This window comes from Camelina sativa, chromosome 19 (genome assembly GCF_030686135.1).
Source record: "Camelina sativa cultivar CO46 ecotype springtype chromosome 19, ASM3068613v1".
NCBI lineage: Eukaryota > Viridiplantae > Streptophyta > Magnoliopsida > Brassicales > Brassicaceae > Camelina > Camelina sativa.
The window spans coordinates 8,078,100-8,104,813 of NC_141898.1; the positions used below are offsets into that span (position 1 = coordinate 8,078,100).

Consider the following 26,714-nt stretch of genomic DNA (forward strand, 5'->3'; position numbering starts at 1 on the left):
CATAACCAAAATATATGAATCAGGTATACGAATTATAAACCTCTTTTTTTTCCCTGCAGGTCTCTGTAAACTTTTTATGATTCATAACAGAATTTGGAAATGAATACTTGAATTTAATGAATACCTGCCAATTAAGCTCACTCCAAGAATATCAGGCGTATTCAACTAATTAATTATTAGCAACTTTAACAATAACGGCTAATATAAGCATTTTCGTTGTAGTATATATGTTGAATCCTAGTAATATAGTCATACTTGACTATTTTAAAAATTTTGTACGGTGTGAGGAAATTTAGAAGCAATTTTTTTGTTACTTAAATTGGAGAAGGTTGCTTTAAATACGTTGCTTTCACAGAAAATATGTATATGCTTAGACACACACACATATATTCCTATAAGTATACATGTCGAGTTTAGATGAATCATCTTTGGTATTCCAAAATAAGGGTATTTATATAAATATAACGTGAGCCCACTATATGGTCACATCAAATCCTCCTCTCTCTTTATACATATCTCCCGCATGTGTGTGCTTACACAGGCGTTAGCTCATCTCTCTCTATCTAGCACAATTTATCTCTCTAAACTTATCCATATCTCCTCCTGTCTCTCCAAAAATGGCGAAGGAGTCCCAGAAAATCGTGGCCGTAGATCAAGACATACCCGTGATAGACATGTCCTTAGAGAGGTCACGAGTGTCCATGCAGATAGTCAAAGCTTGCGAGACCATTGGCTTCTTCAAAGTGGTCAACCACGCCGTTGACCCGGAGGTTACCTCCCGGATGGAGCAAGAGTCCATAAACTTCTTCGCTAAACCGGTTCTTGAGAAGAAATCGGTCTTCGGTTATGGACTGAAGGACATTGGGCTCAAGGGTGATATTGGAGAGGTCGAGTATTTGCTCCTTCACACTAAGCCTCTCGTACTTTCTCAGTTATCCTTTGGTAACGATTCTACCAAGTTCGGGTACGTTATGTTATATTTGGCTAATGTATTAATTTACAGATCTGGTTAATATGTAAAAAACCAGTTAAGATTATATACAACATATATAAAACATGAGTTCAGTATATATATCAGTGTATGTTATAATCTAATGCATAGATAAGTTAATGTCAAAATGCAGTTTTCCCGTGTATTTAATGCGAGAACCTTTCCGTATATATATATATACGAAAATTGCATGCATGCATGCATGTATATGTATAGCTAAGTTAAAGTATGTGAGTCTGATTGTTTTTGTTTACTTTTATGTTAAAAGTGTGTCTATGAAGTATGAACAAATGAATTTAAAATTGTTATATAAAATGCTAAGGTGAACCTAACATAAAATTAAAATGTAATATTGACTAATTAACAAGTACTTTGAATTGTCTTTTCAGCCAACTTATACATATATATATATTGTGTTGGTGGATAAATTCATTTTGAGTCGTTGACAAATTGAAAACATTAAATTTGAGTCAGCAAATTAAATTTCAGAAGTACAGCTTCTCAGTCTGTCTGTCTACTCCACAGGGAACGGGTAACTTTTTTTTTTTTGGCTTACACAATGCATGTTGTGTGTACAGTGTGTATAATGCAAATTTACATCAACAATTTTAAATATTTTTCTTAAAAGAAAAACTTATAGGTTATTTAATTATCTAAAGCTCTTTTTCTTTCTTAGACTGTTAAGCTTTCGAAATTTTGCTAATCTAACAAACCTAGGAGAGTATTTAATTTCACTCTAAAAGTACGCATATGAATGTTTCGATGTTCTCTTATATAACATAATATCCGTTCCGTATAATGAGCAACTGGCGATGTATGACATGTCTGTTTGACAGCTCGGCAGTGACTTGTTACGTTGAAGCAGTTAAGCAGTTGGCGTGTGAGATCTTAGATCTCACGGCTGAAGGACTAGGGCTCCCACCTCATACCTTCAGCAAGCTAATCAGAGCCGTTGATAGCGACTCAGTTCTTAGGCTTAATCACTACCCATCGTCCGATCAATTCCTCAGTGGAGCCAAGCTCTCTGATATGTCCGTGTCATTACCGAGAGTTGGGTTCGGGGAGCACACAGACCCTCAGATCTTGACAGTTCTTAGATCCAACGAAGTAGGGGGCCTCCAGGTGGCATTTCCTGACGGTAGGTGGGTCTCTGTCTCCCCTGACCCTTCAGCCTTTTGCGTAAACGTAGGCGACCTTTTGCAGGTCAGTCCCTAAAAGTTTAAGTCATTACACATTGATTTTTTTTTTTTTTTTTTTTACGATTACACATTGATTATGTATATGCTGGTTACTTTATAAACTAATTAATATGTTCATTATCTATATATATATATATATATATATATTTTTTTTTTAATTTTCATTTTGTAGACTAAAATAAAAAAGTTATATATGTGCCAAACATAATTTTTGAAGATAAACTTAGTATGCATTATGCAACAAATTACCGTTTCTCCAAAAGTATATAACTTGGTAACACCCAAAAACACATTAGCTTTCCTCTATCTGGGTGTTACCAATGAACTGTATATCTTTTTTATGTACAATTTTTTTCTCTGTTTGAATCCAACCTATACATGTTCACGAACAAGCATAATTGTCAACATGTAAGATTCTATAAGATATTACTAAGCTTGCTGTGAATGCTTGTCTAGGTAATGACTAACGGGAGATTCATAAGCGTACGACACAGAGCGGTGACTACCGAAGATGCAAGCAGGCTATCAATGGCGTACTTTGCCGGTCCGTCCGTCCATGCAAAGATAGGCCCTCTTCCGGCAATCATCACGGCGGCAGATCAGCCACGGCTTTACCGGACGTTCACATGGGCCGACTACAAGAAATTTGCTTACTCGTTACGCCTTGGAGACAACCGTCTTGACATTTTCCGCTCATGTGTCGATGATGAGCACGATGAAATTGGGTCTTAAAAGGCTATATAAATAGAGAGACCATAACACATAATCAATGATGTCATAGCAAAAAAAAATCAACCAACCAAAAGACACATTTTTTCCTCTTCTATATATGCAAAACCTTTTTGTTTTCCCGTGTAACACGACACGACCCAATTATTATTATTCTTCTTCTAAAAGACTCGAAAACGTCGTCGTATCAAGACTCACCACTCACGAAGTTTCCGTCCTTCGTTTTAGAGTCGGCTTGGCGAAAATTACTATCTCTCTCTCTCTTAATTGGTTTTGGTTCCTTTCTTGCTGCTGTGAAATTTGTTGTTTAGCTGCCTTTGTACGCGTGAATCATCCAAATTCGTAATCTTGTTTTCGCCTCTGAAGAATCAATCTCTCTTCTTCTGTTATCTCAAGTTTTAGGGTTAACCCCGATCAACATCTTTTGGGCTCCAAATCGAAGCGTTTAGTAAGAAATAAGAGTAATCTTAGGGTTTCCGTGGGGGGTGGAATTGTGTATTGGTAATCTAGGTTTTAGCTCAAGAACATGTTTTTCCCCGGCGATCCTTCGACTCGGAAGCGAGTTGATTTAGGTGGCCGTAGCACCAAGGAGAGAGATACTCGGAAGCTTCTCGAGCAGACTAGAATGGAGCGTAATCGTCGGTTGTTACAGAAGCAGCAGAACTCTGCTGCCCTCAAAATTCAGGTTAGGAAGATTTATGATCATATTGAAAAGCCTTTTCTTTTAGAATTATGGGATTTTTTTTTGTTTGTGTGTTTCTAAGCAATGTAGTTGCAGAACAAACATACTGAGTTATTTTGCAAGAAAGGTTTCATTTTGGGTAGAATCTTTGAGCTATGTAGTGTTTACTTTTGATAGCTTTGTGATGTTTGATTGGATATTGAACCGACATTTTCCTTTCTTGGTTCCTGCTTTTGAATCTCCATTGTCCTCGTTAAGGTTTTGGCCTCCTGTTACAGTGTCCTGCTGTACAGGTCTCGTGGGTTTTGTTGAGGGTAGTAGGATTTAGGATTTAACCATTGCGATTACAAAATTTTAGCTGGAGCTGCAAATGCAACACTTCAAAATGTTTTTTTTTTGTTCCCTCTTATGTGGACACGCGCAATTTTGTGGCTAAAGGAATATGTCTTTTCAAACGTTTATGCTCCTTCTGATGGGCAAGGTGCTGATTAAGTTTTGGCTACAGAAATTCTTTCGAGGTAGAAGATCAATGGCCATCGAGCGCGCTAAGGTGCGGCATGATTTCTGCGAAACCTATGGGAATAATTGCCAGAATGTCGATAGGTATTCTTCTTTGGTCTATTATGTTTGCTACAGTTTTTTTGGTCTCAATATGGTTACATGGTTACTATTATGTCTATTGTAACCCTTTCTGACATTTTTTTCTCTGCATACAGACATTGCTTTGAGCCAAGTTCAAGTTTCCTCCGTCAGCTTCTGTTTTTTATCAAGGCACAAAACTCGGGAGATTTTGTGATACTTGTGGAGACTTGTCGGCTTATGAACAATTTCGTTCACAGCACTGGTATTTCCAACGTCTATGCATGCATCTTTTGTTGACACTTTTTTTCAATTCATTCAAGAGTTTGATCATAGTGTTTTTTCTTCTTAGGTAACTCTTGTGTAAGGGTAACCATGTTCTTTGTCTTCATTTTGCTTAATCAGTTTTTTTATGCCTGCGTACTCTTGTTTAATATGTTAATCTTACGAGCATTAAAATTATAACATTGTGTGAGGAATGTCCCTTTCACCACAAATTAAACTCTCCCGTTTGCTGTTTACATCCTCGCACATACACAGTATTATTCTTATTTCGCGTTTGACAGATAATCGTTTCTCTAGTTTCTTCCCAAAAACGACTGGGATCTTGCGTAATGATATTACAAATTCTCATCATATGACAGGTGACATTGTCGGCCTTTTTTCTGGATTGGACTATTCCGCTGAGCATAATTTGGTGGACTTTAGAGTAAAGAAACTTGCATTTACCTGCATCGAGGCTATACACCAGAATAGGTAATATATATATATCTTTGTCATCTCTCATTTTGTAGAGTGTATAGCTCTTCTTGTATCAATCGCTGACCAATTGTCGCTATCTTGGCCTTTTCAGTTCTGTTATTGAATTATTCATTTTTGCCTCCTTCTGATTTTAATTATCAGGAACCTTTTAAGGGATCAGCTCTTAGTTACTCCTGAAGAAGCTAGCATTTCAACAGCTATCTTGATGGAGGCAATGGCGTTGTTGCTAGATCCTAAGCTGCCTTGGGTTTGCAAAATAATTAGCTATCTCCAAAAGAGAAACATATTCAAACTGGTCCGAGAAATGGTCACTACGGCTAAGGTATTTTTTAACAGTTCCCCATGATTATGACCCACGACCTAGTTCTTCTAAGTTACTGCGCATTAAATTGGATTGCTGTTCCATAGTTGGCAACCAATCCTTCTGAAGCAATCGTGGTTTGTTGCAGGAAAGCCCAAGTGGTCAGACTATGACCGGCAGCATCCTTTCACTAGAAAGAATATTGATACTGATACTACCACATATTGGCCGTGAGCCATGTTGCTGCCCTGATGTTGATCCACGTTGGAGTTTCTCATCTATGATCCTTACAATACCTTTGATATGGCAGCTCTTCCCAAACTTGAAAGTGGTTGGTTCCTGAACTCATGTTTCTTAGTCACGGATAAACGCTAGCTAATCACAATATATGTAATATCATTGAGGCGAATAATAGCTTTTGTTTCTTATAAATTTGTGTTTGACCCTGAGCTAAATATAATCTTAACCGTGAGCATCTATTTAAACTTTGGTAAACTCATAGTCTCATTGTCCAGGTCTTTGCCAGCCCAAGTCTAAGTCAACACTACATTCACCAGATGGCTTTCTGTATTCAAAAGGGTACTTGTGTTCTCCCAATTGAAACAAGCCTGGAATTCCCTGGTTATGCTTGCCTGCTTGGTAATACGTTGGACACCGCAAATGTGGTGTTGTCACTACCTGAATGTTCATTGGACTTGGTAGGTTCCCAATGCAGTATAATTTTTTTGTTCTTTGTGTGTGTATGTGTTAGCTACTGTGGTTGGTACTTTGGTGCATTATTACTTGATTTTATTTCCTAATTGTTAGTGATTCACCTTGCGGTATTCATGTTGAATAGATTTGCGAAGAGGAACATTGTGCTCAATACTCAACAGCTTATGTCTGATATATATAGAGAATTTTACAGTTATCTTCTATTAGTATTTCTATATACTTGATATATGGGGTAAAGGAGGTTCAGAGTTTGGCTACAGGTGATAGCGCCACGTAAATATTAACTTGTGTGGTAGTGTTGCGGAAAGAATTGATCTGTTTTATCTATGCTGCTATACAATCGCTTTTACGATTGAGAGGGTTGCATTTGCTGTGAAAAATCATTCATTAATGTTTGAAAACTTTACCAATACTATTTGCTCCCAGTTCTGTTTGATCCTAATGTTCCTTTGTTTTTCTTACTTTCTATTGACCAGGCAATTGACATTGCATCAGTTGCAACTTTCTTATTGGAGACGCTTCCTCCTGTGAAATCATCAGAAAAAGAAAGCAGTCAGAGTATTGTATTCTTTTCTTGCTATATTATCTTCGCACATGGCTTCAGTTTGTTATCCTAAAGATTTCCTGTCCATTCTGCTCGCAGTACTTCTTCACCAATTTGATCTTATTCTGAAAGAGACTTGTATTGTTATCTTGATACAGGTTCCCCTGATGAGGATGATATGTTGATTGACGCTGTACCAGAAGTAGTCTTGAATAGGGATCTGGAGCAGCAGATAACCAATGCTATAGACTCACGTTTTCTTCTGCAGTTAGTATGTACCTACTCTCTTTCATATGGAAGTACATTAAGTGCTATCCCTCTATTATTTTTTATTTTTTATTTTAATTCAAGTGCTATGCCTCCTCTGGATCAATTGATTCTTTAATCGTAATCTAAGTAATATTAGTTTCATCCCTGCAGACAAATGTTTTGTTCCATCAAGTTCCGCTTGGTACGCAGTCATATGACGAAGATAAAGAAGCATTAGCTATTGGCACAGCCAGTTCTTTTCTGTATGCAGCATTCAACACTCTCCCTCTTGAGCGGATCATGACAATTTTGGCTTATAGAACCGAGCTTGTAGCTGTGTTGTGGAATTATATGAAACGATGCCATGAGAAGCAGAAGTGGTCATCCATGCCTAGACTCCTAGCTTACCTTCCAGGGGATGCTCCGGGTTGGCTGTTACCTCTGGTTGTTTTTTGTCCTGTTTATAAGTAAGTTTTGTTTGATTTACTGCCACTTTTTTTTGGAGTATGAGTTAAATGTCACTCTCTCGTATGTCTATAGGTATATTAGTGTCGTGAGGGTGGTTTCATACTTAAAAGTGGTTTAACATTGTCGTTGATGATCTGGCATATGCTAATGATAGTTGACAATGAAGAGTTCTATGAACGAGAGAAGCCATTATCGCTACAAGATATCAGGTTGCTGATCATTATTCTTAAGCAGGTAAGTGTTTTGATTAAGCATTTTTGTAACTTCGACGTGAAGAGTTTTGGATATATGATTGATGATTCAACGTAATTAATGACGCGATTAGCTGGGGCTTAGACTGCTACAGAAATATAATAAACTAGATTGGCTTTGTATTTTCATATGGATGTTTTGTTGCAGTGGTTATTCAACTTGCTACTAATGTTTACACAACAGTTTCTTTGGACTCACCAAAAGAATAGTATCTTTGTGTCATGCTTGTACTTTTCTAAATATTTTGTATATGTTCGCTTTTTTTTTGTCTAGGCTTTATGGCAGTTACTATGGGTAAGTCCACTTGCGCAACCTAACACTGGGAAATCTGTCTCCAACGACCTCTCGAATAAGAACCCTGTTGAGTTGATTCAGAACAGGGTTGGGGTTGTTGTCTCTGAGTTGCTTTCACAGGTATGTGCTGAAAAGAAGTTAACACTCCTTGACCAATTATGGCTATTTTGACTCTAAGTCAGCAAGACTAGCTGACTAGGTAAAGATCATTTATTCATTTTATATCCTTGTTGATGAAATTTTCCGTAGTTGCAAGATTGGAACAACCGGCAACAATTCACTTCCTCGAGTGACTTCCAAGCTGACACTGTGAATGAATATTTCATCTCTCAGGTGACTACTACACTGCATTTTTTTGTGACATGCCAACACTGACAGTTGGTTATAATATTTACTGATTTGGTAATAATTTTCCTCCATCATTGCTGATATTGTTTTCTTTCTCCAGGCCATAATTGAAGGTACGAGAGCCAACTACATACTGATGCAAGCTCCTTTCTTGATTCCGTTTACAAGCAGAGTCAAAATATTCACAGTGAGTGGCTGTTAGGATATGTATATCTGATGAATGATTATCTTTTGTACGGTTTTTAGGAAACTAGAAGAGCTAATTAACATAACTTGCATGAGTAATCTGGGTCAATGGGGGATTATACTGTATGTACTTGCTCACTGATTACTTTGCTGCGGCTGCATTTACTTGCTGGCCATCATTTGTAGACACAATTAGCAACAGCAAGGCAGAGTCATGGATCTCAAGGAATTTTTTCTCGAAATCGGTTCAGAATACGAAGAGATCATATCTTGGAAGATGCTTACAATCAAATGAGTCAATTGTCAGAGGATGATCTTCGGGGGTCGGTAAGTACTCTTACCTGATATCTGTCTTCTAGCAATTCTTTGGTTCGACGTATCCATATTTTCGTTCCTGTGTCTCTAATTTGTTTTATTTTTGCGATACATATGATGCAAATAACTACTGGCTGTAGATTCGTGTGACATTTGTCAATGAACTCGGAGTTGAGGAAGCTGGTATTGATGGTGGTGGCATTTTCAAAGACTTCATGGAAAAAATTACCCGAGCAGCTTTTGATGTGCAATACGGGTTGTTTAAGGTCGTATGTCTAGTTTTATTCACTCAATTTTTTTGTGGAATTTCACAGTTTACCACACTCCATCATGTTTGCATGTAGTCTGTCTTTCTTTAACTGAATCTTGTACATGCTTTCTTTCAGGAGACCTCTGATCACATGCTATATCCTAATCCTGGATCAGGAATGATACATGAACAGCACCTCCAGTTCTTTCATTTTCTCGGCAGTCTTCTCGCAAAAGTATGGTATTTGATTGGTGGCCTTGATGCTGAACTCTAACCGCTTTCTCTTCCTTAGAACTTATATATGTAGGACAGAAAGTAATCCATCATACTTGCATACATTACTGGTTCTACTTGCCATCTTTCCATGAAAATAGAATTAGGGGTATAATTGTCGTGCATGTTTTTATAGAAATTTATTGAACTTGGCGTTTTGTCTTTATTGAAGTTGATTTACATCTGTTAGGATAAGACTCATAATTTTTCTTCCCGCTATCTTGTTGCAGGCTATGTTTGAAGGGATTCTAGTTGATATACCATTTGCAACGTTTTTCCTCAGCAAATTGAAACAAAAGTACCTAAATTTCCAACTTCAGCTTCCTGTCATGTTGTTAGTTTATTAAGCTCGCATAACTTTGTGAACATGTTGTGAAACTTATATCGTTCTTTGGCTAGGTACAACTATTTGAACGATTTGCCTTCTCTGGATCCTGAGTTGTATAGGCACCTTATATTCCTGAAGGTGAGTTTTGCTGAACGATCTATTTTCTTGTTGCTTTGTGGAACTGGGAGTTAGCTGTTAGCATAGATGTGCGAAAATGCTGAATTCTGTTTTTTTTTTTTCATTGAAACTGAAATTTGATTGTTTTACCTACAAGAATTTTGTCTCTTTTTCTTTTCTTTTTTAGCTTTGTCCACTTTATAAGTATTCAATTACTTTATGATATTTGCAGCGTTTTAAGGGTGATATCTCAGAGTTGGAGCTTTACTTTGTTATTTTGAATAATGAATATGGAGAGAGGACAGAGGAAGAGTTACTTCCAGGGGGGAATGACATGCGAGTGACAAATGAGAATGTTATAACTTTCATTCATCTGGTTTCCAATCATCGGTTAAATTATCAGGTACTTAGGAACCACTTACCTCTCATTTATCTTAGCATACTTGAGGCCACCTTATAAAATCAACAGCTTTTTATATCATCCCATTTTTCGGATGCAGATACGCCAGCAGAGTTCTCATTTCCTGAGGGGGTTTCAGCAACTCATTCCAAAAGAATGGATCGACATGTTCAATGAACATGAACTTCAGGTGCCGATGGATTATTGTACTTGCTTTGTTAGTTGTTCCATCAAGGAGCATGAACTGATGGAAAAGTTCATTTGTGGGCTTTGGTTGCAGGTTCTCATATCTGGTTCAGTTGATAGTTTGGATATTGACGACTTGCGAAACAACACTAATTATGCTGGAGGCTACCACGCGGTGAGTGGTTCTTCGCTGTCAGCCAAAATGACATTGTGAATTAGCGTAGAGATACTTTTGAAACATTGTTATATAATTACGTCGCTATATTCTTGACAGGGACATTATGTGATCGATATGTTCTGGGAAGTTATGAAAAGCTTCTCAACTGAAAACCAGAAGAAGTTCTTAAAGTAGGTCAACTTTCGCAGTTACTACAGTCTTTGTACCCAATGATTAGTATAGTATATTTGTTTTCTTTAATGGAACTAAGATCTATCATCTTCAATTTCAGGTTTGTGACGGGCTGTTCACGAGGGCCACTGCTCGGTTTCAAATACTTGGAACCTGCATTCTGCATACAAAGGTAAATTACACAGATTAACAAACGTGTTTGACTTTTGTGGGATTTGGACAGGTAACAGAATCATAAAAGATCCATCCTCGTTTGGAAATTGTTTCAGGGCTGCTGGTAGTGCGAGTAACGAATCAGTTGATAGACTACCGACAGCAGCCACTTGTATGAACCTTCTGAAGCTTCCGCCTTATCAAAGGTTTGTCCTCTTGTGAACACAAATCTCTTTTTGGTTTTTGCTCAGTAAACAGAAATCATTTGTTGCCAAAGTACATTTTCTTGCACTTGGTGCTGTAGTTAAACATGTCTTTTGTCAATGAATGCAGCAAAGAGCTACTAGAGACCAAGTTGATGTACGCCATAAGCGCAGAAGCGGGTTTTGATCTGAGCTGAATAGCGCTTCCTGCCTTAAAAGACAAGACTATCATGGCCCCAAATCGACCAGGCTTTCACCCTTTTATTTAAATTTTTCTAGCGTTCCCTGTTATGGTCCAAAATCGTTACCCTGTTAGGCTGATGTGGAGGCTGAAGAATGTGTTGGCTCTAAAGGAATCTAAGAGACGGATGTAGAGGGGAACGTGTACTGGATATTATTAACTAACGGGATTCATTTGCAGCTCAGGTCTTCTTTAAAAAAAAAAATGTGAGAACAAAAAGAAGTGATTACTGGGGGAAGTCGTATTCGGAAGGTGCCTGAGAGTTAAAAATTCAGTGACAGATGATGGGGAAAAGATATAAAAATAAGCGTTAAATAAGACTGGTCTTTTAGTGCGTTAGAGTGGAACTAAAAAAAAATGCTGTAAATTATTTGCTTATTTCCATGTTACAATGATAAAATTTGTAAATTATTTGCATCGTACCACGTCTTGTAGAGCTTTGACCCTCTTTTTTTTTTTTGTGGTAGTCATGATTATTAGATTAAAACGTCATCTAGTCCTCCTCTCTAAGGAAAACAAAGATGCAGTATTAAGTGAGAACGACTTGTAAAGATTAAAGTGTATATAAATGGTAAACTGGTAAAGTATAGTTATCACTTTCACCGTAAACAAGTAATTTAACTGTTTCAAACAGAGTTAAAAAGCTACCAAAAGGTTCAAAAGCAGCTAGCTATCAAGATTCTGGTAATGTTTGTATCTATCTGGTGATGTTTTGTTTTATTGAGATGTGTCATGTCAGCTTAACCAAAAACAATGCGACGAACGTCTGTATTTGCACCTTGCACGTTGTAAAAGATCTTGACCGTCCATTTATAGATTATAGTCAAACTCCCCCACAGTTGAGAGAGGAGTGGAAAATTATCAGAGACAGAAATGGAGGAAGCTAATAAGGAGGGAACTGTGAAGCACGTACTGCTTGCTAAATTCAAAGATGGGGTAAGCCCTGAGAAAATAGAAGAACTCATCAAAGGTTACGCCAACCTCGTCAATCTCATCGAACCTATGAAAGCTTTCCACTGGTTTGTTCTGCGATCCTTCTCTGTGTGTTTTGTTTTGATACATCGTAATCATATTCACCATCTCCTGATCGAACTATTAAGATCTGAATTTGCTTCTTTTAGGGTTTAGGAATCGAGATCCAAATTTGCTAGAAATTTGCTCTCTTGTCTTTTTAACTGATTACTTTGGTGGCTCTGTAATAAATTAAACCTGAGGAGATGATATGTATAAATTTTAGGGGAGAAGATGTGAGCATTGAGAATCTCCACCAAGGTTACACTCACATTTTTGAATCCACATTTGAGAGCAAAGAAGCTGTAGCAGAGTACGTTGCTCATCCCGTTCACGTTGAATTCGCCACAATGTTCCTAGGCAGCTTGGATAAAGTTTTGGTTATAGACTACAAACCTACCTCTGTGTCTCTCTAATTATGTTGCTGCAGCCAATTCTCTCATCTTGTGATCTTGTTCAATAAAGTATAATCCTTTTGGTTTGCCTTCATTGTTCTCATCTTTTCCTATGTTGTTGACTTGATGTGTAACACGATCTTGAGTTTTACTGGATAATGAAGAGAGTTTGGTTTCAGATATTTTTCTCTTCTTTGCTATATATGTCTAATACTAGTTGTTGTCTCTTAATTTCCCTATGTAAAAACAAGATGCGAAGAAACCAGGTTCTTGCATGATGTATTGTATAAAGAGTATGAAGGAGATTGAATCCTATTGAAAGCTTCTGATGCATTTGTTTGTGCAGAACCAAACGTGATCATTGCAAGTGTTGGAAACTCTTAGAATGGGTTTCTGATTCTTAGATAGACCACAAGTCCTAATCTAAGAGAGAAAAAAACTTTGCTATTCTTAGCATTAGTGCAGCGATATAGTTATCTGATTAGTATTCTTCTTACTATACTTTCCCGAATTCTCTCATCTTTGGTGCCAAAAAGGTTTATTGTAGGACAACTTATGAATATATGATTGTTACAAATTTACACCAGAAGTAATATGAGTATGACAGTCTTAGCGAAGATGCAAGACACGGTAATTTAACTAATGAATTTATTCATTCCCGTCTTGCAGGTGACAGATACACAAAGAATCAGGACCTCAAAACGTCAGAGAAAACTCTACCAATGTGTAACATTCTTTTAAACCGCATATTGCGTAATGGAACATAAGACGGCACATTTTTACGTCCTTCAAGAATAGCTTCACACGAAGTTACACTAAGAAATGCTCTCGCAGCCACCTGAGATGCTAATTCATACTCCTTGGAGATAGAAAACTCTATAGCTTCGTCGATCGATTTAGTGGCCAAGTCATAATAATTTAAGCAAGAATTATAGGGTATCTTGAGCGTCGGATCACTCGTGGTTCTTGCTAAGCCTAACATCATTCGTTGGTTCTTATAGCCAAACGATAGCGTCTTTTGAAAGACCAAACTGAGAAGACCGTTCACGTCGCTGCGGAACGTCATTGGATCATCGGTAAGCCAAGTGATGCAGAAGTGCTTGCGAATTGTCGGTGTTGAGCAGAGTTGGTTGAGTAATTGAAATGTGACTCTTTCACTCGTAGACAAAGATGAAGAGAAAGGAGTGATTAATAAAAGAAGGAGAAGAGGAAGAATTGAGACGCAAGGAAAAGCCATTCTCTTGGATTTGGAGAATCCCATTATACTTAGATGTGGGAAGTGCTATTGCTTACTAATGATAATATATATAGTTTTTTTTTGGATGACAGAAGTGACAAGTGTAACTCCTATGTGTGTGTTTAATGAAATGTGACCGGAATCTGTTTATTCTTCTAGTCAGTTGTTGACTCAAATTAATGTGTGAACGAACGTATGTTGAGGGCTAATTAGGATATTAATTTGGATGTGGAATTCTTTAATATCCTTAAAAATTTATGAAATAGTGTGATGTATCCTCTAACGAGTATGAAGGGAGATTGAATTCAAGCCCTTTTTTCACATCATGTTCGAGATGACAAGATCAATACCACATATATTTTGAAAATCACCACTGTTCTTTATAGCTGAAGGGTCAACTTTGAAATTTGCCATGTCTTCTTGGCATGTTGTAGGTCCTTCCATAGCTGCTGATACCTTAATGTTCAACCCTGCACCATCCCCTGACGCCAGGCTCTTCTTAGCATCATTGAGACTGCTGATTGCACTCTTATAATGCTGTACGCACGAGGTGTATGCTTTCTTGAAAGTTGGGTTGGTTGCTGTCTTGGCTAGAGATGGGATTCTATTGAAAGCTTCTGATGCACTTGTTTGTGCAGAACCAAATGTGATTTTTGCAAGTGTTGGAAGATCAGCACCTGATGTCTTCGGGTTGGATTTCATGTAGCTAGAACAGAAGGATTGGTTTTTCGCTTTACCGCAGATTGCTTTTATGTCTGCCACTTGTGCGTTCAAGGAACCAATCATAATTACAAAAAACATCAGAGAAGACACAAAAACTCTGTTCATCAGGTATGTTGCCATCTTTGCTTCTTTCTTTCTTATGCTCGTTGGTAGATGGACTTGCTACGTTTGATGATACATATTTGTAGATGCTTGCGATCGATTGTTTCCACTAGAACTAATAATAGAAACTCGTGGAATGGGTTTCTGATTCTTAGTTAGACCACAAGTCCTAATCTAAGAGAGAGAAAAACTTTGCTATTCTTAGCAATGTTAGCATTAGTGCATAGATACTTATCTGATTAGTATGAAGTAATGAGATGATGTGCGACGCTTAACAGAGAGATGAGAGCATAGAGAAGAGACGACACAAGAGATTTGCCAATGGTATCTAACAGTTGTGTCTACCAGGGACCAAGTCCCGGGTTTCGGATAACCTACATCCCAGGGACCAAGTCCAGGATCATTCACTAGAGTTAGAACACAAAAATCACATTTGCCAATGGTATCTAACAGTTGTGTCTACCACTCCACTCTAATCTACATTAACTAAAGGAACCACCACTCTTTGTCTTTTCCGACGAGTGTGAATCTCTACAAAAACCATCAACATATTCTCTATCTTGCTGGTGGGACAACACCACACACAACTATGTATGCTTCTCTCAATTTTAGGTCCAAGGTGCGTAATCTTCTTCTTGTTACCACCTCTTCCTTTTATACCTCTTAGAGTTCTCCACAAATCCTAGGTGCCACAAGCTTCTTTCTCTTGTCTTTTGGGTAAAAGCTTGTTCTCTATTTCAACTTGACCCATGCCCTTTTGTTCCTGTCGCACCTGACAAAAGCATGGTTCTCTCACACAGCCGCTCCACTGTTTGCTGCAGTTTGAAGCTTTTCCGCTCTGTTGCACTACACAACCTCTTCACGATGCTGCTTTGTTTTCTGATATGTATTGCTTCAAGTTTACTCAAATGCTAAACATATTTCTGCTATGTTGTATGATGGAGCTGATACCTTCTTCTGCTCTGTTGCGTTTTCAGTTTTACTCAGCTGCTTATGAAAGACTTGTTCTCATGATCTTAAAGCATGACTGGTTGAGCTTTCACTTCTTGGATCTTCTCAATAAGACTCCAAGGTTCAGCACGCCACTTCATTCCATGTGACTTCACATTGAGCTATCTTGGCAGAGTTTCTGTTCTCTGATTCTCTGGCTGAAGAATCACTGCGTCTGTGTCTGTACATGGTTACACATGAACAGACTTGTTCACTGCTTCTATGTTTGTAGATGTGTTTAAATTTCACTGTATCTGTTGTATGTACTTGTGCATGACTTTTCGTTTGTAGCTGTCCATGTATATGCATCAGTCTTCTTCACAACTTATTGATCATATTCTGTTGAGTCTATAAATCAGTAACAACCTTAATACATCTTCATAGTATTGTTCTTACTTTACTTTACTTTCCCGAGTTCTCTTATTTTTGGTGCTAATAAAGGTTTATTGTAGGACAATTTCAAAGGTTCTATGAATATGAGTATATGATTATCACAAATTTACACCAGAAGTAACGAGACATAATAATTTAACTATGAATTTATTCATTTCCATCTTGGAGGTGAAAGATACACAAAGAATCAGGACCTCAAAACGTCAGAGAAAACTCTACCAATGTTACACATTCTGTTATACACTATATTGCGTTCTGGAACATAAGAGGGAACATTTTTACGTCCAGTAAGAACAGCTTCACACACAGCTATAATAACAAGGGATTTTGCAGCCGACCGAGATGTTAACATGTAGTTCTTAGAGCTAACAAACCCTATAGCTTCCGCGTTCCATTTAACGGCTGACTCATAACATGTTATACAAGACCCATACGAGTTCTTGAGCTTCGAATCAGTTGTGGTTCTTGCTAAGCCTTTCATCATCATTAGGTTATTATAGCCCAAATAATACGACCTTCGCATGACCAATCGAGAAGACCGTTCAAGTCGAGGGTCAACGTTTTTTGGTTTCTATTGTCGGTTGTGAGCAGAGTTCGTTAAGTAATTCTTTTGTGACTTTGTCACTCGGAGAAAAAGATGAAGACAAAGGAGTGATTGATAAAAGAAGAAGAAGAGGAAGAACTGAAAGTACGTTTCTTTCGAGGCTAGGAGAAGACATTTTCTTGGATGTGGATATATGTTCGAAGTGCATATTGCTTAGCTTTTTTGGATGGCAAATGTGGTAAAACTGTAGCTCCTATATATATTGCAAGCTTTATCTTTGGTGTGTAAGGCTAATGAATTGTGAACCAAATATGTTTATTCTAGTCAACTGTTGCCTCAAATTAATTTGGGAAGACATTAATAATCTTTCCCTAGAAAATCCACCCTTATTGAATATGAAATTTAAGATATCCTTATAAATCTATGAAATTCTTCTTCAACTAAACTCAAAATGGTATTCAATCCACCATTTTTCAATTGATAATAATGAACCAGTCAAAAAGTATCTAGGTTGTAAGTTCATTTCCATCTTTGAAACAAACAAACAAAAATTCTCATAGAATTTGAAAAAAAAAAATGTCTTTTAAACCGTGATCTTAAGAGCATCTCCAACAATCCCTCAAACTCTCAAATTTTGAAGGATTTTAAATTCCAACAATATCTTAAAACCTCAAATTTTAAGGGGTCATATAGTGAACCCTCAAATTTGAGGATGCACTATTGAGACCCTCAAAATCTTTCACATATTTCATCTTAGTCCTTATAATTTATATATCTTACAAATCATTCTATTAAATTCAATTGTTTGAAAGATATCTATATAAATTCAAACACACTAAATTAAAATTGAAATTATTGATATATGAAAGTTATACCATTTAAAAACAATTTTTTTTACAACAATAACATTAATCATAATTTTTTTAAGACACACCAATTAATCATATATGTGAGCATTATGGAAAAAATACATTGAGTAATTTTATATCATGTAATTTTATTTTATGTTTTCTTAAAAAATTATATATTAGTTTGTGTTATCATATAAGGTTTTGTATTTATTAATTTTGTTTGATATATATTTTCTTTAATTGTATGTTTTATATTATATATGAAAGTTCTATCATTATAACTAATTATTAGCAATATTGTGGACTATAATGTAATATAAAAACTTTTAAAAATTAATTTGAGGATGTATTATTGGAGTAAGTGATCTTCAAACCTTTATTTTGAAGGTGTATTCCCCTTAAAATGAAGAGGATTGTTGGAGATACTCTAATATCAAATGTTGTTGACGAAGCCAAATAGACATATCGTAAAATTTGCTAACGAAGCAACTAACGACATTTGGTGTTTTAAAATGATAGTCAACATTACTTGACGTTTTAAATGGTTTTCGAGAAAGTTTATGGTTTCAATGATGTTAATTTAAAAGTTCATAGTTTAAACAACATTTTTTGCATCAACAAAATGAAATCATCTTATCCATAAAAGATTGGTTAGCGACGAAGTAAATGAGTGTTAGATGCATTGTTATCAGATTTTATGACATGTCCATTTTGGTTTCGTTGATAACATTGATGTTTTAAAAGGATAGATAGTCAATATAACTTTGCTATTCTTAGCATTAGTGCAGCGTGATAGTTATCTAATTAGTATTCTTCTTTACTTTCCTGAATTCTCTTATTTATGGTGCTAAAAGGGTTTCTTGCAGGACAATTTTAAAGGTTCTATGGATATGGCTAGTCACAAAATTCACACCAGAAGTAGTGAAGTACCGAGATATGAAAGTCTTACCAAAGTTGCAAGACACAGTAATTTAACTATGAATTTATTCGCTTAATAATTTTTTGCCGTCAAAACGTCAGAGAAAACTCTAACAATGTTACACATTCTTTTAAACTGGAGATTACGTAATGGAACATCAGACGGCACAGTATTACGTCCTGCAAGTTCAGCTTCACACGCATTTATACTAGAAAAGGCTTTCCCAGCCGCATGAGATGTTAACTCGTACTTCTTCGAGATAGCAAACTTTATAGCTTCCTCCATCGATTTAATGGCTGACTCATAATATGTTACGCACGACCCATACGGTATCTTGAGCATCGGATCAGTCGTGGTTCTTACTAAGCTTTTCATCATCGCTAGGTTCTTATAGCCATACAATTGCGTCTTTTGGATGACCAAACCGAGAAGACCATAAAAGTTGAGGGTGAACGTTGTTGGATCATTGGTAAGCCAAATGATGCAGAAGTGGTTAAAAATTGTTGGTTGTGAGCAGAGTTGGTAGAGTAAGTCTTTTGTGATTGTGTCACTCAGAGAAAAAGATGAAGACAAAGGAGTGATTAATAAAAGAAGGAGAAGAGGAAGAATTGAGACGCGAGGAAAAGCCATGGTCTTGGATTTGGAGAATAATTATGCGTATGCGCTTAGATGTGGGAAGTGCTATTGCTTACTAATATACATATATAGTATTCTTGGAATCAAAATAATGTGTGACTCCCATTTGGCAAGCTTAATCTTGGTGTTTGTGTGTTTAATGGAATGTGATCACCCAAATCTGTTTATCCCAAATCAATATTGTTGACTCAAAATAATGTGTGAATTAACGTATTTAGGGGGATTATTACAAAATTAACAGCTGTCAAAAAAAAATTACAATATTAATTTGAGGAGAATATATCTTTCCTAAAAATAATCCACATTTATTGGATGTGGAATTCATAAATATCTATGAATTCTTCTTAATCAAAATGGTATTCAATTCACCATTATTCAATTGATAATGAACCTGTGAAAAAAATATCGCATCAGCTTCCTTGTCGAAATAAGGATTCCGGAACTGGTACATAGTTTACCAAGGATTGCTTAGTTATCGCATCAACTTCCTTGTTGAAATAGAGAGGATATCGAAAAGAATCCCACAGATAGTTTTAGAATCAGAGGCGATTGAGAGTTTGGTGAAGCCAAGAGACAAAGCGCCGAGCATGGCATGGTGAATGGCAACAGCTTCCGCTAGAAGCGGAGATCTACTATGGGTGATGATGTCTGATCCCGATCGTCGGGATCCAACTCCGGCTTTGTCGAAGATCCAGCCTAGGCCCGCTATCTTTGAATATTTGTTCCAAGCTGCATCCGTGTTACATGAGATGAAACCGAGTTGCTGGTTGGGTAAGGGGATTCATGAGTCCATTCACAGCTTTGGGTTTCTACTTGGTGGCTATGAGCTCGTCGGAAGGGTTTTTGGGTACGGGGGTTTGAAACGGACCGGAGGTGCTCACCATTTTAGATCATGGACCGATGGATAATACTGTTTATGATTCTAAAAGGTAGGTGAGATCCCGTTATTCAAAAGTCTCATGCTTCATTTGGGTTTGCATGGGGACTCAGGCCTGAGAGCTTTTGAGCATAGTTGGTTGAGTGATTCATTTGTGACTTTGTCACTCGGAGACAAAGATGAAGATACAGGACTAACTGATAAAAGAAGGAGAAGAGGGAGAACTGAAAGTACGATTCTTTTAACGCAAGGAAAAGCCATTGTCTTGGATGTGGAGAATAACTATGAGTAGATTTAGATATGTTGGAGAATTGAGACGCAAGGAAAATCCATTGTCTTGGATTTGAAGAATCCCATTATACTAAGATGTGGGAAGTGCTATTGCTTACTAATAATAATATATATAGTGTTTTTTTTGGATGACAAAAGTGACAAGTGTAACTCCTATGTGTGTGTTTAATGAAATGTGACCGGAATCTGTTTATTCTTCTAGTCAATTGTTGACTCAAATTAATGTGTGAACGAACGTATTTTGAGGGCTAATTAGGATATTAATTTGGATGTGGAATTCTTTATATCCTTAAAAATTTATGAAATCGTGTGATGTAATCGTCTAACGAGTATGAAGGGAGATTGAATTCAAGCCCTTTTTTCACATCATGTTCGAGATGACAAGAACAATACCACATATATTTTGAAAATCACCACTGTTCTTTATAGCTGAAGAAGGGTCAACTTTGAAATTTGCCATGTCTTCTTGACATGTTGTAGGTCCTTCCATAGCTGCTGATACCTTAATGTTCAACCCTGCACTATCCCCTGACGCAAGGCTCTTCTTAGCATCATTGAGACTGCTGATTGCACTCTTATAATGCTGTACGCACGAGGTGTATGCTTTCTTGAAACTTGGGTTGGTTGCTGTCTTCGCTAGAGATTGGATTCTATTGAAAGCTTCTGATGCACTTGTTTGTGCAGAACCAAATGTGATTTTTGCAAGTGTTGGAAGATCAGCACCCGATGTCTTCGGGTTGGATTTCATGTAGCTAGAAACAGAAGGATTGGTTTTTCGCTTTACCGCAGATTGCTTTTATGTCTGCCACTTGTGCGTTCAAGGAACCAATCAAAATTACAAAAAACATTAGAGAAGACACAAAAACTCTGTTCATCAGGTATGTTGCCATCTTTGCTTCTTTCTTTCTTATGCTCGTTGGTAGGTTGTCCTGCTACGTCTGATGATACATATTTGTAGATGCTTGCAATTCATTGTTTCCACTAGAACTAATAATAGAAACTCGTGGAATGGGTTTCTGATTCTTAGTTAGACCACAAGTCCCTATTCTAAGAGAGAAAAAACTTTGCTATTCTTAGCATTAGTGCAGCGAGATAGTTATCTGATTAGTATTCTTCTTACTTTACTTTCCCGAATTCTCTTATCTTTTGGTGCTAAAAAGGTTTATTATAGGACAATTTTAAAGGTTCCATGGATATGTATATATGATTGTCAAATTTACACCAGAAGTAACGAGATATGACAGCTTTAGCGAATATGCAAGACACAATAATTTTTTTTTTTGTTAATTCAGAGAGTAAATCTCCAGATTTATGGAGGGGTCCAAGACTAATCTCTCTGGGGAGAGGGTATCCCACGGATAGGGTCCCCCCAAATATGCAAATGAGCCGTAAGCAATGGACCCATACCCATGTGGTCAAAGAGATAAAGTTGAGTAAGACACGGTAATTTAACTATGAATGTATTCATTTCCGTCATGCAGGTGAAAGATACACAAAGAATCAGAAACTCAAAACGTCAAAGAAAACTCTACCAATATTACACATTCTTTTAAACCGTATATTGCGTAATGGAACAGAATATGTCACATTTTTACGTCCTGCAAGAATAGCTTCACACGTAGTCAGGCCCAGCTCAAATATTATCTAGACCCACTGACCCAATGCTACTTTCTGAAAACCCCCTAAATATATATTATTTTTTTCAAAAAAAAAAAAAAAAAACTACATGTAAATTTTTTTTTGGACCCTTGGACCTTGTGCCCTTGCACATCCCTCACATGTCCTAAGCCGGCACTGCACGTAGTTATAGTAAGAAAGGCTTTCGCAGCCTCCTGAGATGATAACGAGTACTTGGTAGAGATAGTAAAATCTAAAGCGTCCTCCATCGATTTAATGGCTAAGTCATAATATGTTAAGCAAGACCCATACGGGATCTTGAGCGTCGGATCAGTCGTGGTTCTTGCTAAGCCTGACATCATTTGTTTGTTGTTATAGCCAAACAATAGCGTCTTTTGGATGATCAAAGTGAGAAGACCGTTCACGTCGCTGCTAAACGTCATTGGATCATCGGTAAGCCAAGTGATGCAGAAGTGATCCAACCCAACTCAACTCATTATCCAATGAGTTAAAAGTTAAATGAGTTTATGAGTTAACTCAAATTATTTAACAATTGGGTTGGATCAACCCATAAATTCATTTAGTTAAATGAGTTAAATGAATAATTGGGTTAACCAACTATAATATAAATTAATTATATTTAATAAGAAATAATTATAATTAATTTTTATCATCATTTTCACCATCATCATCATTATCACCATCATAACTTTCTTGGTGTATTTTGGCGAGAAAATTACGGGTTTGCGTTTTTGGTGGGAAATTTACGGATTTGCGTTTTTGACAAAAAGTTTACGGGTTTACATTTGGCGGGAAAATTATCGGTTTGCGTTTTTGGCGGAAAATTTACGGGTTTACGTTTTTGACAAAAAATTATAGATTTGCATTTTGGCGGGATAATTGCGGGTTTTCGTTTTTGACGGGAAATTTATGGGTTTTTTGCAAGAAATTTTACGGGTTTTCGTTTTGGCGGGAAAATTGCGGTTGTATTTTTGACGGAAAATTTACAGGTTTGCGTTTTTGAAAATTGCAGTTTTGCATTTTTTACGGGAAATTGACAGGTTTGCGTTTTGGCGGGAAAATTGCGGATTTACATTTTGACGGGAAAATTGCGGATTTGCGTTTTGATGAGAAAATTGCGGATTTGCGTTTTTGGCGGGAAAATTATAAGTTCAAAATTTTGGCGGGAAAATTGCGGGTTTAGGATTTTGGGGAAAATTATAAGATGATGATGATGACATCATGTTGTTGACTATGATATATATGTTGATATGGTGATGGTGATGTTAATATGATTATGAAGGTATGATGATGATGATGATAGTATGACAATGTTGATGATGATGATAGTTACATGACGGTAGTATGATGATGATGATAGTATGATGATGTTGACTATGATATATATGTTGATATGATGATGATGATGATGATGATGATGATAGTATGATGATGGTGATAGTATGATGATAATGAAGAAATTGATGGGTTAGTGATTAACTCATAAACCCATTATAACTAAACTCATTTGACTCATGAACTCATTTAATCATCGACTTATTTAACCCATCAACTCATTAGAGTCAAAATTTTCAACTCACTACATGAGTTGAGTTGAATTGGGTTAGTTCATTAATCTTGACGCATTTTGACACCCCTATGCTTACTATATAGTTTTTTTGGATGATAAAAGTGAGAAGTGTAACTCCTATTTGTGTGTTTAATGAAATGTTTCCGGAATCTGTTTATTCTAGTCAATTATTGTTGACCCAAATTAATGTGTGAACGAACGTATTTTGAGGGTTAATTAGGAAATTAATTTGGGTGAATATTAATCTTTCCTTCAAAAAATCCACCATTACTATAGTGGACTAGATCATCACCCGCGATACACCGCGGAACAAAATTTTATATATTATATTTTAATTTTTATTGTCATTTTATCTAAGTTTTAAAATTCGAAATAATTCTTATTTGTGATAAGAAATTGTTTTATTATCATGATTTATATTTTTAAAAATTATATAACTTGTTTCTTAGTTGTATTTTAAAATAAATGTGTTTAATTTATATTTATTTACTTTTAAATTTAGATTTATTTTTGAAATTTACTGATTTTATTGGAGTTTATTTAATAATTTTTAAGATTGTATATACTAATCCTAATTAAACCAGTTTATTCGACATATCTTATATTGGCATTGTTAAAGTATTAGATTAATGATACTTTCATTTATAGTAATATCGATTCAAACCCGTTCCATCATACAAACCGTCATGCAATATAACCGTCTGTATTATTTTAAACTTTTAATATGTTTAAATATTTTTATTTTAGAAATTCTATTAAATTTAGATATATCAATTTTAAATTCTACTATATAGGGTATAATTAAACAAAATCAACTTTACAAACAAAACTAATCATATATAAATTTTAAATTTGGATTCTTATTAAGTGAAGGTTCCGGCTCATTCGAATTTAGATTTATTTTGATTTTATATATAATAAGACTCTGAATTATTAATAGAATAATATATGTCCTTTTTTAAAAATTTGAGTCACAATATATGCAGAAAAAATTAGACTTTTAATAATTTCATGAATTATATGATGATTCAAAAAATTAAAAACAAAAGCAAACAATGATGAAAGAAGAATCAAATTTATTTTTTAAACAAATATTGCCTTTAATTGTTTTTTTATAACCTTAAATAGAATCATGAGTTAAATACATTAGTGAATATTTTGGGTAACAAATTAATGGCTTTAACAATAAATGTGATGACATGCAAAAATAAGAGGTGAGGCCTATCACCTATGCAAAATAAGATGCTAACCAGGTTCTTAAATATTCTGTGTAGATATCAGTGTCAAAAATTTGTTTTTTTAGTTGTATAAAGTGCATGTAATCGTCTAACGAGTTTGAAGGGAGATTGAATTCAAGCTCTTTTTTCACATCATGTTCGAGATGAAAAGATCAATCCCACAAATGTTCTGAATATCACCACTGTTCTTTATAGCTGAAGAAGGGTCAACTTTGAAATTTGCCATGTCTTCTTGACATGTTGTAGGTCCTTCAATAGCTGCTGATACCTTAATGTTCAACCCTGGACCATCCCCTGAGGCCCTGACGCAAGGCTCTTCTTAGCATCATTGAGACTGCTGATTGCACTCTTAGTATGAAGTAATGAGATGCGTGCTACATATACAAACTTGTAGAACAGATATGTATATGCGACGCTTAACAGAGAGATTAGAGAAAAGAGAAGAGACAACACAAGAGATTTGTTAACGGAGATCGGATAACCTATATCCCCGGGACCAAGTCCAGAATCATTCACTAGAGTAGAACACAAAAATCACATTTGCCAATGGTATCTATCACACACTTGTGTCTACCACTCTAATCAACATTAACTAAAGGAACTACCACTCTTTGTCTTTTCGGACGAGTGTGAACCTCTACAAAAACCACCAGCATATTCTCTATCTTGCTGGTGGGACAACACCACACACAAATATGTATGCTTCTCTCATTTTTAGGTCCAAGGTGTGTAACTTTCTTCTTGTTACCACCTCTTCCTTTTATACCTCTTAGAGTTCTCCACAAACCCTAGGTTCCACAAGCTTCTTCCTCTTGTCTTTTGGGTAAAATCTTGTCCTCTATTAATTTTTCAACTTGACCCATGCTTTTGTTCCTGTCGCACCTGACAAAAGCATGCTTCTCTGACACAACCGCTCTACTGTTTGCTGCAACTTGAAGCTTTTCCGCTCTATTTCACTACACAACCTCTTCACAATGCTGTTTTTTTTTCTGCTCTATATTGCCTCAAGTTTACTCAAATGCTAAACATATTTCTGCTATGTTGTATGATGGAGCTGATACCTTCTTCTGCTCTGTTGCGTTTTCAGGTTTACTTTGTTGCTTATGAAAGACTTGTTCTCATGATCTTAAAGCATGATTGGTTGAGCTCTGACTTCTTGGATCTTCTCAATAAGACTCCAAGGTTCATCACGCCACTTCATTCCATGTGACTTTACATTGAGCTGTCTTGGTAGAGCTAGTGTTCTCTGATTCTCTGGCTGAAGAATCATTCCGTCTGTGTATGTACCTAGTTACACATGTACAGACTTCCTTCACTGCTTCTATGTTTGTAGATGTGTTCAACTTTTACTGTATCTGTTGTATGTACTTGTGCATGACTTTTCGTTTGTAGCTGTCCATGTATATGCATCAGTCTTGTTCACATCTTCTTGATCATATTATGTTGAGTCTATAAATCAGTAACAACCTCAATACATACTCATAGTATTCTTCTTACATTACTTTAATTTCTGGGAGATTTACTTAGATGTTATACATTTTAGGTAATATTACCAGAATCTACAAAAAAAAAATTTATTACTAGAATATTTTGGGTATTTTCAAAATACCCATCGTGCCCTTGTTTTATGTTACCGGAAAAAACGTTATTACAAAAATGTCATTGCTACGTCAGACGCCACGTCAGAAATCGCTGACGTGTATTAAATAACTCAGCTGTAACGCGTTACAGAGGTAATGACGGCTGAGTTATAGGTATGTTGCGGCTGAATTATGGAAAAAACATTTGAGTAAGAACAGACGGCTGACTTAGAGCATAACTCAGCCAAGCGTTACGGCTGGCTGAGTTTTCACCCGATGGTTGAGTTGTCAAAATTTTGACTGAGTTATCACTACGACACGGCTGAATTAATTTTTTCCGGGTGGCTAAGTTATGAAAAACAGTTGACTTATGAGATGTAGTTACAGCTGAGTTATGGTTAAAAACTATAACTCAGCCGTGATAGGCTGACTTATCGTACAACTCGGCCATTTCACGGCTGACTTAGTAGCAAAAGATTAATTACTAGAATATTATTCAGTTACGGCTGACTTATTAAACGATACGGCTGAGTTACATATTTTCAGTTGATGAAGCGGCTAAATCTGGCTGCTATTTTTTTGCTTTTTAATTACTGTAATGTTATT

At 36.3% G+C, this 26,714-nt stretch overlaps 5 protein-coding genes and 2 pseudogenes across 10 annotated transcripts; 3 read left to right on the forward strand and 4 right to left on the reverse strand.

The window, feature by feature from the left end:
* Positions 1 to 257: 257 nt before the first annotated feature.
* Positions 258 to 3,086, forward strand: LOC104767569 (gibberellin 2-beta-dioxygenase 4-like). The gene is made up of 3 exons (XM_087502628.1): positions 258 to 964; positions 1,828 to 2,194; positions 2,647 to 3,086. Exons 1-3 carry the CDS (start codon positions 618 to 620, stop codon positions 2,920 to 2,922), a joined length of 990 nt encoding a protein of 329 aa, XP_087358754.1. The 5' UTR covers positions 258 to 617; the 3' UTR covers positions 2,923 to 3,086.
* Positions 3,050 to 11,600, forward strand: LOC104767570 (E3 ubiquitin-protein ligase UPL6). Of its 4 annotated transcripts, none has more exons than XM_087502625.1 (26): positions 3,050 to 3,604; positions 4,107 to 4,204; positions 4,318 to 4,445; positions 4,825 to 4,936; positions 5,084 to 5,264; positions 5,392 to 5,574; positions 5,759 to 5,941; positions 6,434 to 6,515; positions 6,660 to 6,772; positions 6,922 to 7,217; positions 7,356 to 7,452; positions 7,744 to 7,884; positions 8,014 to 8,097; positions 8,213 to 8,299; positions 8,485 to 8,625; positions 8,754 to 8,879; positions 9,000 to 9,098; positions 9,367 to 9,434; positions 9,536 to 9,602; positions 9,814 to 9,984; positions 10,082 to 10,171; positions 10,262 to 10,342; positions 10,442 to 10,515; positions 10,617 to 10,688; positions 10,786 to 10,875; positions 11,003 to 11,600. In XM_087502625.1, the coding sequence occupies exons 1-26, from the start codon at positions 3,446 to 3,448 to the stop codon at positions 11,067 to 11,069; spliced, it is 3,090 nt and encodes a 1,029-aa protein (XP_087358751.1). In that variant the 5' UTR covers positions 3,050 to 3,445; the 3' UTR covers positions 11,070 to 11,600. The 4 variants fall into 4 exon arrangements, 3 of the variants coding, with proteins under 3 accessions (XP_087358751.1, XP_087358752.1, XP_087358753.1); XM_087502626.1 differs by having other exon boundaries at positions 6,434 to 6,509; XM_087502627.1 differs by having other exon boundaries at positions 3,052 to 3,604; positions 7,373 to 7,452.
* A 318-nt stretch (positions 11,601 to 11,918) lies between these two features.
* Positions 11,919 to 12,701, forward strand: LOC104765566 (stress-response A/B barrel domain-containing protein HS1). Its single transcript, XM_010489293.3, has 2 exons — positions 11,919 to 12,132; positions 12,351 to 12,701. The coding sequence occupies exons 1-2, from the start codon at positions 11,987 to 11,989 to the stop codon at positions 12,538 to 12,540; spliced, it is 336 nt and encodes a 111-aa protein (XP_010487595.1). The 5' UTR covers positions 11,919 to 11,986; the 3' UTR covers positions 12,541 to 12,701.
* A 417-nt stretch (positions 12,702 to 13,118) lies between these two features.
* On the reverse strand, positions 13,119 to 13,762 carry LOC104765565 (pectinesterase inhibitor-like). Its single transcript, XM_010489292.3, has one exon. It carries the CDS (start codon positions 13,754 to 13,756, stop codon positions 13,208 to 13,210), a length of 549 nt encoding a protein of 182 aa, XP_010487594.3. The 5' UTR covers positions 13,757 to 13,762; the 3' UTR covers positions 13,119 to 13,207.
* Positions 13,763 to 13,998: 236 nt separating this feature from the next.
* On the reverse strand, positions 13,999 to 14,630 carry LOC104765567 (pectinesterase inhibitor 2 pseudogene; annotated as a pseudogene). Its single transcript, XR_015591663.1, has one exon. The product of XR_015591663.1 is annotated as a pectinesterase inhibitor 2 pseudogene (transcript).
* Positions 14,631 to 18,278: 3,648 nt separating this feature from the next.
* Positions 18,279 to 25,117, reverse strand: LOC104767574 (uncharacterized). Its single transcript, XM_019240845.2, has 5 exons — positions 25,093 to 25,117; positions 24,810 to 25,043; positions 21,837 to 22,186; positions 19,950 to 20,055; positions 18,279 to 18,820 (listed from the first exon to the last, which is right to left on the reverse strand). Exons 1-5 carry the CDS (start codon positions 25,115 to 25,117, stop codon positions 18,351 to 18,353), a joined length of 1,185 nt encoding a protein of 394 aa, XP_019096390.2. The 3' UTR covers positions 18,279 to 18,350.
* Positions 20,053 to 20,972, reverse strand: LOC104765569 (pectinesterase inhibitor 2 pseudogene; annotated as a pseudogene). Its single transcript, XR_015591606.1, has one exon. The product of XR_015591606.1 is annotated as a pectinesterase inhibitor 2 pseudogene (transcript).
* Positions 25,118 to 26,714: the final 1,597 nt, after the last annotated feature.

Excerpts from the sequence above, each read along its gene's own strand:
- LOC104765565 (XM_010489292.3), bottom strand. The coding sequence starts at position 13,756 with ATGGCTTTTCCTTGCGTCTCAATTCTTCCTCTTCTCCTTCTTTTATTA.
- LOC104767574 (XM_019240845.2), bottom strand. The coding sequence starts at position 25,117 with ATGTTGATTAGAGTGGTAGACACAA. Across the intron at positions 25,044-25,092 it reads GATTAGAGTGGTAGACACAA|TGAATGATTCTGGACTTGGT; the intron begins GTGTGTGATAGA and ends GTTCTACTCTAG. Across the intron at positions 20,056-21,836 it reads GGGATGTGCAAGGGCACAAG|ACAATGGCTTTTCCTTGCGT; the intron begins GTCCAAGGGTCC and ends TCCACATCCAAG.
- LOC104767570 (XM_087502625.1), top strand. The coding sequence starts at position 3,446 with ATGTTTTTCCCCGGCGATCCTTCGACTCGGAAGCGAGTTGATTTAGGT. Across the intron at positions 5,575-5,758 it reads TCTTCCCAAACTTGAAAGTG|GTCTTTGCCAGCCCAAGTCT; the intron begins GTTGGTTCCTGA and ends CTCATTGTCCAG. Across the intron at positions 9,099-9,366 it reads TCGGCAGTCTTCTCGCAAAA|GCTATGTTTGAAGGGATTCT; the intron begins GTATGGTATTTG and ends ATCTTGTTGCAG.
- LOC104765566 (XM_010489293.3), top strand. The coding sequence starts at position 11,987 with ATGGAGGAAGCTAATAAGGAGGGAACTGTGAAGCACGTACTGCTTGCT. Across the intron at positions 12,133-12,350 it reads CCTATGAAAGCTTTCCACTG|GGGAGAAGATGTGAGCATTG; the intron begins GTTTGTTCTGCG and ends TATAAATTTTAG.
- LOC104767569 (XM_087502628.1), top strand. The coding sequence starts at position 618 with ATGGCGAAGGAGTCCCAGAAAATCGTGGCCGTAGATCAAGACATACCC. Across the intron at positions 965-1,827 it reads AACGATTCTACCAAGTTCGG|CTCGGCAGTGACTTGTTACG; the intron begins GTACGTTATGTT and ends TCTGTTTGACAG. Across the intron at positions 2,195-2,646 it reads ACGTAGGCGACCTTTTGCAG|GTAATGACTAACGGGAGATT; the intron begins GTCAGTCCCTAA and ends ATGCTTGTCTAG.